General features: G+C 42.4%; 1 protein-coding gene across 2 annotated transcripts; it reads left to right on the forward strand.

Annotated features, from left to right (window-relative positions):
* The first annotated feature begins 834 nt into the window (after positions 1–834).
* LOC128745129 (uncharacterized) lies at positions 835–2,758 on the forward strand. 2 transcript variants are annotated; one of them, XM_053842121.1, is made up of 5 exons: positions 835–1,017; positions 1,112–1,460; positions 1,514–1,940; positions 2,021–2,119; positions 2,184–2,758. In XM_053842121.1, the coding sequence occupies exons 1-5, from the start codon at positions 1,009–1,011 to the stop codon at positions 2,221–2,223; spliced, it is 924 nt and encodes a 307-aa protein (XP_053698096.1). In that variant the 5' UTR covers positions 835–1,008; the 3' UTR covers positions 2,224–2,758. The 2 variants fall into 2 exon arrangements, with proteins under 2 accessions (XP_053698096.1, XP_053698097.1); XM_053842122.1 differs by lacking the exon at positions 835–1,017 and having other exon boundaries at positions 1,103–1,460.
* The last annotated feature ends 8,850 nt before the right edge of the window (positions 2,759–11,608 follow it).

Consider the following 11,608-nt stretch of genomic DNA (forward strand, 5'->3'; position numbering starts at 1 on the left):
GTTGCAAGTGCGAATATTGCATTTTCAGATCGGATTTCTATCTTAATCGTTAGGAAAACGACATGTGAAACCGATTAAACACGCTAGGTCAGTACAAACAATTCGTGTTTATGTGTATTGTCTGCATAAATAAATGATGTCATGTTGAGAATGACGTTTGAACCATTTTTAATTTGCACGTCGTGCAAACCAGCGGGGTTCAAATTAAAAAGTGTTCAGATTAAAAATGGTCAAACGAACGGGGGTCCACGGTATAAGTATAAGAAAAAACTACGAGAAATCAGTTTACCGCACCGAAAGTTATGGGCCATAAACATATTCGATTCGTTTGAAATCGCGCGCGGTCAGTTATTAAATACCGATAGACACTGTTAAACGCATTTCAAACTTTATACACACTGTGTCTGAGTATAATGTTCAAGGTGCGTGACAATAGCTTAAGTAAATTTCATAACTATCTCAATACTAGTTAATCAAACATTTAAGCAAACAGTATGTGTGTTCAATTGGCTTCCTTTTGACAATTACCGCTGCTCTATTGGCTCTCAAGAAGGCTGCTTCCACGTATACCTATACTCTGAGTATTGCTAACGAAATCCGACGACGTAGGCAGATCAGTAGGTTGGTCAGTCACCCTATCTTGCCGGATGCGTAAAATGCCATTGACCAAACTTTTTATGGGGTGTTTTCCCAAAACCTGCGTATGCGTTTGTCTGATTTTCAGTCGTACTAAACGCGCCCAAACGCTTTCGTTTGTTTCTTTCGTGAGCTCTTTGGCAGTGAGCCCAGAATGAGCTGAGAAGTATTTCACACACTTAAAACAATACCGATAATTCCGTGCCGTTCAGCTCTGTGTGATTTTTTGCGGTGCGCTTTTTCGCCGCGACTCGCGCAAAAACAAGCAAATTTTGCTTGCTGGACTGTTTTTGAGCTTTATTTATTTACGTTTCCTGCATATTTAGTTAGTACACCGTCCGGCGGACGCTGTCCTCTCCCACCGAACTGGCTATGATACCGGTAAGTGTACAAAGTGAACTCTAATCTAACCTCGGAAGAATCTAAGGGAAGAATCCAAAATAATGTCGTTTATTGTTCGATGCTGATGGCGCAGAGAAATAAAATATTCGTAGGCAGCTTACCGCCGTCCACCAAACCGGAGGAAATACGGCGTCTATTTGAAAACTACGGGGTTGTGACGGAATGTGATGTGATGAACCGGTGTGCTTTTGTACACATGCAGAGTCCGGATATGGTGGAGAACGCAATACAAGCATTACACAATTCCACATTTAAAGGAGTCACAATTAACGTCGAACATGGTCGTAGCAAGGAGCGAACCGGTGGATCCTCTAGCCGCGGTGGTGGCGGCAATCGTGGTGCTCCCAGAGGCGGTGGAAGTGGTGGAGGAGGAGGAGGCGGAGGCGGAGGATTCCGGCAACAGGATCGGTCAAATTTCAATGGTGTGTTTTTTGTTTATGTTTGGCGTTTGCTATTGTGAGTTTTTTTTTTGCAGATAATCAGTCAGGAGGCCCAATGAGGAATAATCAGAGTCGAGGAAATTTCCGAAATCAACCGTACGGAGGTGGTGGCCGCGGTGGTGGCTTTGATGGACAAAACCAAGGCGGCGGCGGTGGTGGCGGTGGAGGATATCGTGGAAATTTCAACCGTGGAGGTCGTGGTGGTTCCAACGATCGTGGCAGCGGCGGACGGGGAGGCGGCTACAACGGCGGCGGCAATCGATTCTCTGGTGGACAACAATTTAATAGCGAAGATAGACGGGGTTTCGCTCTTCCTAACGAGGGTGGCGGACGTTTTGCTGCTGGAGGTGCAGCCGGTGGAGTTGGTGCCGGAAGAATTCCTCAGCACAGCGGATTAGCCATCAGCGCTCAGAATGACCCGTTCACGCGTAGGACCGTGGATGGCGCTGCACCTAGCGGATAGTGAGTGTTTTAAAGATTGTTTTTTAAAACTCAATTTCAAATTATTTTATCACAATCGAAATCAAATCATTAAATTTTAGCGGAAGCCGTGGAGGATTCAATCAGGGAAGCGCACACGGTACTTACCAATCCTCCAATTACAATCAAGCTTTTCCGCCGCTAGGAAGCGATCCACCTCGGTAAGTTTATCTAACTGTGTCAGTGGGAAACTAAAACTCTAATTTTGTGTGTTGTTTTGCTCAGTGCGGCGAACCGTGGCCAGCAACAACCTTGGATGCAATAATTGACAAATCGGGAAGTCGCTTTCGGAATGCGATAATGCGTGTTCCTTGTGCGATTTGCAGCTTTTCTCGCGAAAATTCTGTATAGACAAATCTCTTATCTACAATGCAGTCCTGTTGTGTTTGGAATAGTCCAGTATGTAGCGCCATTCCGCGCTATTTGTATTATTTGCAGGAGGATATTGCGCTAAATCGCTTTTGTTTTTTCTCACTACCGTTGATCAATAGAATGTCGCTGACAGAACCAACAAATAGTTTTTAATTCTGTTCGACCGGAATTAAAGTAACCATTAATATTAAAGGTTGTTCTTTTAACGCTCGTATTTTTTTCTTTATACATCTTATTAATAAATTCATTCATAGATTTAAATGTAAGCAATTCCAATCGAACGGAATCCAGGGATCATTTCGGTCCTCTGCTTGGTTTGACTATTTCTTATGTTTGTGTTTCTCAACAACAGTAAGAAAGGAACTATCTACGTACATGTGTAAGAATATCAGATTTATCGATCCAAATATAATACAGTACAGTGACTCAACAGGATATTATGTTGTTTAACTATCTTTTCCAGGAAGAAAAAGTCTAGGTACAATTTTTCTTAAATTTCCTAACATGAACAAGGTTGAAAAGGGTTCAAAGCTGATGAAACATAAGATAAATGTATACATTTCGTTGCTGCAGTCGCTATTGAGTAAGCGATATGCATATGAATTTATTTTGATACGAAAGTATTAGCTCCTGATTTGTTCGAGTCTCATTATTCGCGCTAATATAGCATCCGTCCGTTAATAAGAATAACGGTGGTTACTTTTAGTTAGAGCTGATCCTGGCGAGTAATTATTGCATTCCTTTACCAGTCACTAACAGTAAGAGTGACTTTCTCTGTCAAGTCAAGAGGCTTCACCGAAATTCAGCATATTTGAAGGAAAATGTAATAGCGGACAAAGGGATGGAAGGAATTACTTGTCCCGTTGACAAAATGGGCGATCGACTTGATTGTTATTATTACCGGGGTTACGCTGTTCTTTAATAGCAAGAGTATTTGCATGGCAGTGTCACACAGACCCGCACTATTAAAAATGCCTTGGTACTATTTCGCATTCGGAACTTGGTCTTCTGTTTTTCATTCGACAGACTTTACAGCCAATTGCGCAGCTAGTGCTAGGATCCTATTGATTCTCACAGCCTCTCCCGTGCTACAACCGATTACATTTTACACTATCCCGCGACTCTTTAAGAACTTTCCGAAGTGCAAAGTGCCCACATAGTTTCATTCAGGTTTTGTAGACGACCTCAATATTGTAGCTAGAAACTGCGACAGCAGAAGCAATCTACGCCAGACTAGAAGTGAAGGCTACTTAGAAGAATTGGGCTAAACACCAATGTATCGGAAATGAAAATGATAAGTAGAAGCTCATGAGAAAACCTCCTACGGACAGTGACTATTGACAGTGACGAATTTGAAGTGGTTGATCGGTTCATATAAATGGTATCTTTGGTCACCAAGCAAGGAGATTTAACGACGCATTGAAGCTGGAAGTGAAGCCTTTTTTTTCCTCCACAAGGTGCTTCGATCAAGGAGCATACGCCACCGCACAAAGCTGACGCTATACAAAACGCTAATCAGATCGGTAGTCATCAACGGATTTAAGACTGTAACTTTGCTTACAGAAAACATCCTTGCACTTGCTGTGTTTGCGAAACAACGGACAAAATCTTTGTGGTGCAACGCACCAGCTATTCTTAGATTTCAAAGCCGCCTACGATACTATCGACCGTGAATAGCTATGGATGTTAACAAGTCTGCTTAAGGCTACGATGGATGGTGTTTAGTGCTGTGTGAGCAGGGGATTTCGACAAGGCGATGGTATTTCCTGTCTCCTATTCAACATCGCGCTAGGAGGTGTTTCATAACATGCGGGTTTAACCTGCGGGGAACGATCTTCAACAAATCTAGCCAATTTATCTGTTTCGCTGACGACGTGGACATTGTCGGAAGGACGTTCCAGGCGGTTGCTGAGCAGTATACCAAACTGAAATATGAAGCAGTAAAGGTTGGATTAGTGGTGAATACGTTCAAAACCAAGTATTTGTTAGCACGAGAAACCGAGCGCGATCGAGCTCGCATAGGTAATATGTGGGACGGGGACGAGTTCGAGGTGGTGAACGAATGTGTATACCTCGGGTCATTGATGACGTCGGATAACAACTGCAGCAGCGAAATACGCAGATATATTCTTACCGGAAGTTGTGCTTACTACGGACTCCACAAAACCTTAAGGTCTGGTAAGCTTCACCACCGTACCAAATGTTTATTGTTTATTTGAATAAAAATATCAACAGGCCTTCTGCCCTACTGATACATATAACCTAGAATCTACGTGCTAGTGCCAGGAAACGAGTTTTCAGTACCTCGCGTTGCGTTGCATTGCGTGGCGTTGCAGACCGGTAATTGTGCTAAAGGTGCTATAATAGTTGGTTGGCCGATGCGGTACACGCAGAAATGGACCGTTACCTAGAACACGGTTTTGGCGAATATGTTGAGGTTCGCGGGTAGACCTGGGCAATCCACTCTCGAGGTCAGCATGTCGGCGATAGCCATTGCTCTGATCACGTCGCGACGAGTGTTCAACAGGTCAAGATCGATGAGTCTGCAGCGTTGTTCATAGCAGGCCAGCTGAAAGGTGTCGTTCCAGGGCAATCTCCGAAGTGCGATACGTATATGAATCGGCGCTGCACTGACTCGATTCGGTCAACTCAAGGTCAACAAGGTTGGACTGGACAAGAGCACAGTAGAGAGCTTTGAGGCAGTAGATGTCGTTGAAGTTCTTGGCGATCCGCCAATTAATGATAAGTCTCAGATTCCTGCAGGCCTTGTCGACAATATATGCGATGTGCTGTTTGAAGTCAAGCAGTATTTCCAAGTCCTTGACACAGTTTTCGCGGCGTAAAGGCACGTCTGATAGCATGTAGTCGAAAACGAGAGGCTTCAATTTCCTTGAGAATGTAATTATTTCACATTTCTCGCGTAACTTTTCAATAGGACCTAAGTAACAATGAGGGATTCTCTTTGTGTTTCTTCTCTTTTGGTTGCCGCGGCGATCGGTTGCTGGTGTCACTAGCTAACTAATCGTCAAGAAAACTTTTGTTAAAATGCATTAATGTCGTCGTAATAATCGAAAGAGAGGGAGACCAAAGAGAGTCTCTCAATGTTAATTAGGTCATTTTGAAAAGTTACGCGAGATTTGTCGGAGTTTAGCAGCATGCGATTATCTGTGCACCATTTCGCAAAAATCATTAGCTGCTCTTGCAGGAACGCGGCATCGGACGGACTATCGACTTTAGCATACAGCTTCAGATCGTCAGCAAAAGAGAGTCGCGGGCATTTAGGCAGGAAGTTGACATCGTCGAAGTAGATGAGGAAACCCACAGGTCCGAGATGGCTACCTTGTGGAATTCTAGAGTTAGCCGTGAACGGTCTGGAGGTAAACCCGTCGATGCTAACTTCTAGGTGGTCGAAGAGGTAAGAATTAAACCATCGCAGCAACGAGCCTTCGATTCCGAGTTTGTCCAGTTTGGCGATGGCGATTCGATGGATCAATTTATCGAAAGCAGCGGAAAGGTCCGTGTAAATAACGTCCGTCTGTGACCGGTCTTCAAAACTTTTTATCACGTCGGACGTAAGAGTTCAAAGATTGGTTGTCGTGGACCGCTTGAGCATAAAGCCGTGTTGATCGTCTACGACATATTGCTTAAAAAATGCGAATACAGGTGCATATACGACAAGCTCGAACAGTTCTGATATTGAGTTTAGTGCAGAGATGCCGCGATAGTTATTCACCTTTCTCCTATTCCCCTTTTTTGAACTGGAAACATGTATGTCAATTTCCATATTGTTGGGAAGACACCTGTACTGATTGATAAACTGAACAGGTGGCTCATCGGAGCAGCCAAGGTGTTGATGCATTATTTCAGCAGAAGAGACGGAATACCATCCGGTCCAAAAGAACGAGAGGATTTTAGCTTCGCGGCAGCTGATATGACCACCGACGCACTGGACAGCTGCGGAAATTTCTTCTCTTGTCAACCTTTCGTCAGTAAATACACTGAAGAATTTTCGCGCGAATAGTTTGGAAATCTGTTCTGTGTTAATGGCAGTTTCACTACCCAGGAACATTACCGAAGGAAGCCCGTTGTCCTTCCGCTGTTCGTTGACGTGCTTCCAAAAGGATTTTGGATTTCTTTTTAATCTGCGTTCGATATTGCTCAGGTAGTTCCGGAAGCAGTAGCGATTCAATCGTTTGTAACGCGTGTTGATCGACAAGTAGTGGTTACGGAGTGGCAACGTTCTATGTTTTGGAAATTTCTTGAGAGCGGTCTTCCTCTCGGATTTCAGACGTCGTAACGTACGTTGTTTATCCAGGGTATCTGCTTCAGAGCGGGCATGGTTCTTTTTGGGACATGTCGGTCGATAGCGTAGTTCAGGATATTGGAGAATGTCATTGCGGCAGAATTAACATCTTCTTTGTCCAAAACTACATCCCAGGTGATGCCTGTCAGAGTTCTTTGGATTTCTCTGAAGTCCGTACGGGCGAAATCTACCATTTACAAAACGCTAATAAGACTGGTAGTCCTCTACGGGCACCAAAAGTGGACAAATGTGTGGTGGCTTGAAAGCACTGGCCGTTTTTGAACGTCATGTGCTTAGGATCATCTTTGGCGGTGTATGTGAATGTGAGAATGGTGTATGAAGGAGAAGGATCAACCACGACACGAGCTGGCGCAGCTCTTCGGCGAACCCAGTATTCAGAAAGTTGCTAAAGCTGGAAAGGCGGGACATGTTGTGAGAGTGCCGGACAACAACCCCGCAAAAATGGTTTTCGCCTTGAATCCGGTTGGTACCAGACGCGCAGCGTGCTCGGAAAGGAACAGGAAAGTGTGGGACAGTCGAGAAATTGGAGACGCACAGCCATGGACCGAGTTAGTTCGATGGCGGACCATTATACTGTATGTAGGTCAAATCCTGAGGGACAGCGAGCTAGAATAAGTAAGTGTTGTGGACTATTTTTGGTGAAGTACAAACGGATAGCGGAGAATGGCGTAAGCGTGTGAACCACGAGCTACAGGCACTACTACAGGTAGACCGGCCACGTCGCAAGGATACCGGACGACTGTGCAGTGAAATCCGTTCTCTTCATATACCCCACTGGCACCAGAAATAGGACGGCCCAATGTGCTAGATGGCTCGATCAGGTAGAAGTCGAACTTGCGTGTGTCGACACGCTCAACGAATTCACGACTTAAAGCCCAACGCCGAGTACAGTGTAGAGGAATTCTTAATACGGCAAAAGCCACCCCGGCACTATGCTACTAGAAAAAAGGCAAGAAGGAAGGAAGGTCTAACGCGAAAAATCACATTGTTACGAAAGTTAACGATTCGTAAGCAAAATGTTAACTCAATAAGACGAGGTCTTGCTGTTAATAACAAGTGTTAAAATTGTCAAGAATGGCAGATGGTATCGATATAACTAATTATGAAATTACCGCATCTATTTCTGGCGTAGATAGCAAGCATATCCGTAAATCGTTCCGTTTACTGTACTCGGATGTAGTCGGTCCGGTGGAAATTCCTTCACTAGGCGGAACGTGAAAACTTATTTTAAATGACTTTTATTGATGATGCAAGCTGAAAAGTATTTTTATATATATTGAAGCCGAAAAACATGCCATTAAATGGCATTTGAAGCATACATCAAGTTCAAGTCAATGGGCGAATAAGACTGAGTACGTATTTAAATGAAAATTTTCGTAGCGGTTTCAAGGGGGACGGAGGAGTTTAGCAGCAATCCACGGAGAGGGCATGCGCGTACGCGGCACAGCTGAAAAACGGATTACATATTCTACGGAGTGCTGGCAGTGGAGATCTAGATACAAGAAGATCCACTATGGGATTTCACATTTATGGGAGGAGGGAGGAGCTGTATTATGAAATGTAAATCGGTAATCTACAGTCGCGCTTTTCTCGTGCGAAGCAAAATGCCTGTGGTACTCTCTCCTCTCTGATGGACATTTGACGGGCTACCCGAGCTTAAACCTTCTAACTCTAAGTAGCCTAAAAATGTCTACTTTTTAGCATAAGCATAAGCATAAGCATATAAGATACCGCCCGTGTGCTGCTACTCCGTTATTGACCAGGACCGATGAAAATTGCAAAATGATGGCTGGAAAGAGCATACTTGGGACAGCACGCTATTCCTCATTGTGCAACCTTATCAGGTCCCTGCATGCTGATCAATACCGACGCCGGCCACGTCCGAATGCGGGTCCTGGTGGGATGGGAAGGAATGTTAGTCCAATACTTGTTGCTACTAAAGACCAGGGAATCCTCTGCATCTTCACAAGTATTTCGGGAAAGGAATTGTTGTTAGTAGATGGGGGGAGTTATATAAGACTAACCTGACTATTCAAAAATTTTCTGGTAAAGCCAGTAATTACGAAAATTAAGATACCTTTAAAAAATACCTTTTTATAAATTTAATATAATGCCATAATATAATTTATATCTAAAAATATTATGCACATGCGAGATTTAAAATGACTCGAAAACCTCGTGACAAATTTGAATTTATTATACCTGAAAACAAAAATCAGGCATAATGAAACAAGCCAATATAGTTCCTAAGTTGATAAGCATTTCCTCCTATCAACGCTAATATGCAGAGATATAGCGCCCTACACGCTTGATAAAAATGTCTACTTTTTGTGTTTAAAAGCTTCAGCCCTCGGCTAATTCACCAAAGTAAATTAATATGAAAGAAAAAGATCAGAGGGGTTGTGTACAGGACACGACCGCATATATAGGTGACGCAGGACTACGTAAGTCTCTTTGTAGTGATAGTAGCATGTATCCATGCTTGTAATCATTCGATTCTTCATGTATACATGCTATATGCAACATATATACATGCTACATGCGTTGTATGTAACATTTATCAAAGAAGTAACATTGCATACGTTCAAGCTTCAAAAGATTTCAGAGTTATTTCTATGTACATTTGGAAACAATTTAACAAAATCAAGAACACAAACTATTGCTTTCCTGCTACCTTACAGAAATTGAAGATTGTTTTTATTACCCGTTGTTCCCCACGTTGAAGGGATTTTACCAATTCAATCGTATTTTATGAACAGCATATCTTTTCATTACACTTCTAATGAAACGGCAAACATGCGTATTCATACAGAGTCATATTATAACCGAACACTACAGCTGTAGCACATTTTTTCAACACAGATATCAAATTCGCCTAGGTTTAATCGTCTCGCAGTAAAGAATTTGCGATCTGTTAGGACAACGAACTGGTGTTATTTTTTCTGGCACACTTCCCTAACACAGACATTAAATTGGACTACGTTTGATCGCGTTCGTAAGAAATCTGTTGGCACGAGGGGGCTTTGTCACTCTTTCTGGCGTACTTCCCAAGCAAGGACATCAGAATGGTCTAAGTTTAATCGCGGTGTTAAGAAATCTTGTCGAAATATGCTGACTTGGTTACTTGTTTTGGCTTACTTCCCAAGCACAGATATCAAATTGGTATAGGTTTAGATCATCGTAAAGAATCTTCCAACCAATCACGAAGCGAGAATTCTGGTAAAACGTAGGTTCATTATTTTCAATTTTTCAATAGTTCAACATCAAGAAACCATACTTTTCTTCATCTGGGTCAATCCTTAGAAGATTTTGCGATCGATTGGTGTAAGAATATTGAAAATCGATCGGAAAACCGCTGAGCTATTAGCGCTCAAAACCTTTCATTTTTCGTGACGCTCGCATTTTTCGATTTTTTGGAATGACACCCTATCTCAAAACTTGCCGTAAGACGTAGTCCTACGTCAAAAGTAGGAAGAACGTAGATCCTACAAAGCAATGTAATTTTTTCTTTTTCTAATTAGCTTAGCTAGCTTAGCTTAGACTGATTGCACATATCAATGGTTGCACTCAGCGATTGATCCGAATCAGTGAAATTGCACAATGAATCAAACGAATGTGGTTGGGAGTGACCGGTCATTCTCACTGTGCAAAATTCAGCGACTCGATATATGAAGGATCAATAACTGCGCCGGCCACGTCCTTGCAATCAGGTGGGATTGGGGAAGGAGTGTTAATGTAATCTTTGTTGTTTTAGGGACCGTGTTAACCTCTGCATCCCAGCAAAGATTACAGGAAGGAGTTGAATTTTGTTAGTGAGGTAGGCTTGGTTGGACCGGGATTCACCTTGATAAGTGATGTGATCGGTTGTTTTTTTTATAAAGATATTATGTATTTTTTATTATTTTTTTAGCGTTATTCTTATATTCGACTTTTATTGAGCCGGCTGTTTCGAGAAGCTTGTTTAAGATAATTTAGTTATGTGAACAGATTTATGTTTGGAGATAGTTTAAACCAACAGTCGGAATATTGTTGGGCCCTTACCGATATATATTGTCATTATTAGTAGCAAATTGAACTTCAAACAGCCGGCCGTAGGGAGTTTTGCTATATTTTCATATCCACGATATAAAAACCCTGCAATAAGCTTTCGAAAGTACAATAAATGGGCGAAAGGAGGGATCAAGGGGCCTCCAACTGCCCCGATTACTACGCACCTTCAAAGAAGCCACCCTTGATTACTTTTGAATACTATTAATTTCCGGCAACCATACTCCTGCGATCATCAAAAATTAACAATAACTACCAATGATTACCCAAGACTATCATTGATAATCACACTGGTTACCATTGATCACTCAACTAAGACGTAAAAGGTTACAAAAGTAGCCCCCGGTTATACGCACGCACTAATACGCCTTGCTAAAAAACCCTCGGAGGCGAGGCCTTGAATTCAGAAGCTTTACTATTTTTCCCGATGCATAGAATATACCCACGTAAAGCACGCGCACGACCTTAAGGCCTTTCAAAAAATAACAATTTCAGATCAACTTCGGCCTGTGGCAGTCGGCAACCGTATTACTGTCTTTGAAAGGGAACTAAATGAATGGTAATTATTTAATCAACCCGGTTTGTTGTTAAGGCCGATTTGGCAATATTCCATTTATGTATCACAATCAAATTCATATACTATAAAATATGAGAAACGTTGGAAAAATATGTCATTTTGTATCAATGTATATCCGGAGTGATTCGCGACTGGGGCCCAACCGGCCAACTGTAAACAAATCGGTTTATTACACCATCAGCCTTAAAAAGACTGATAATATCCTTGGCAAGGATTCTTTCTTCTGTTTTAATCGTTAGAATTATTTAAAACAAGTTTTTAGTGATGGGCGAGAGAAGTGTTTAATCAAAACAAAAGACAATTTGCAGTTTGGCCCCTTGCTTTGTTATG

The sequence above is a fragment of the Sabethes cyaneus genome, chromosome 1, assembly GCF_943734655.1.
Source record: "Sabethes cyaneus chromosome 1, idSabCyanKW18_F2, whole genome shotgun sequence".
Lineage (NCBI taxonomy): Eukaryota > Metazoa > Arthropoda > Insecta > Diptera > Culicidae > Sabethes > Sabethes cyaneus.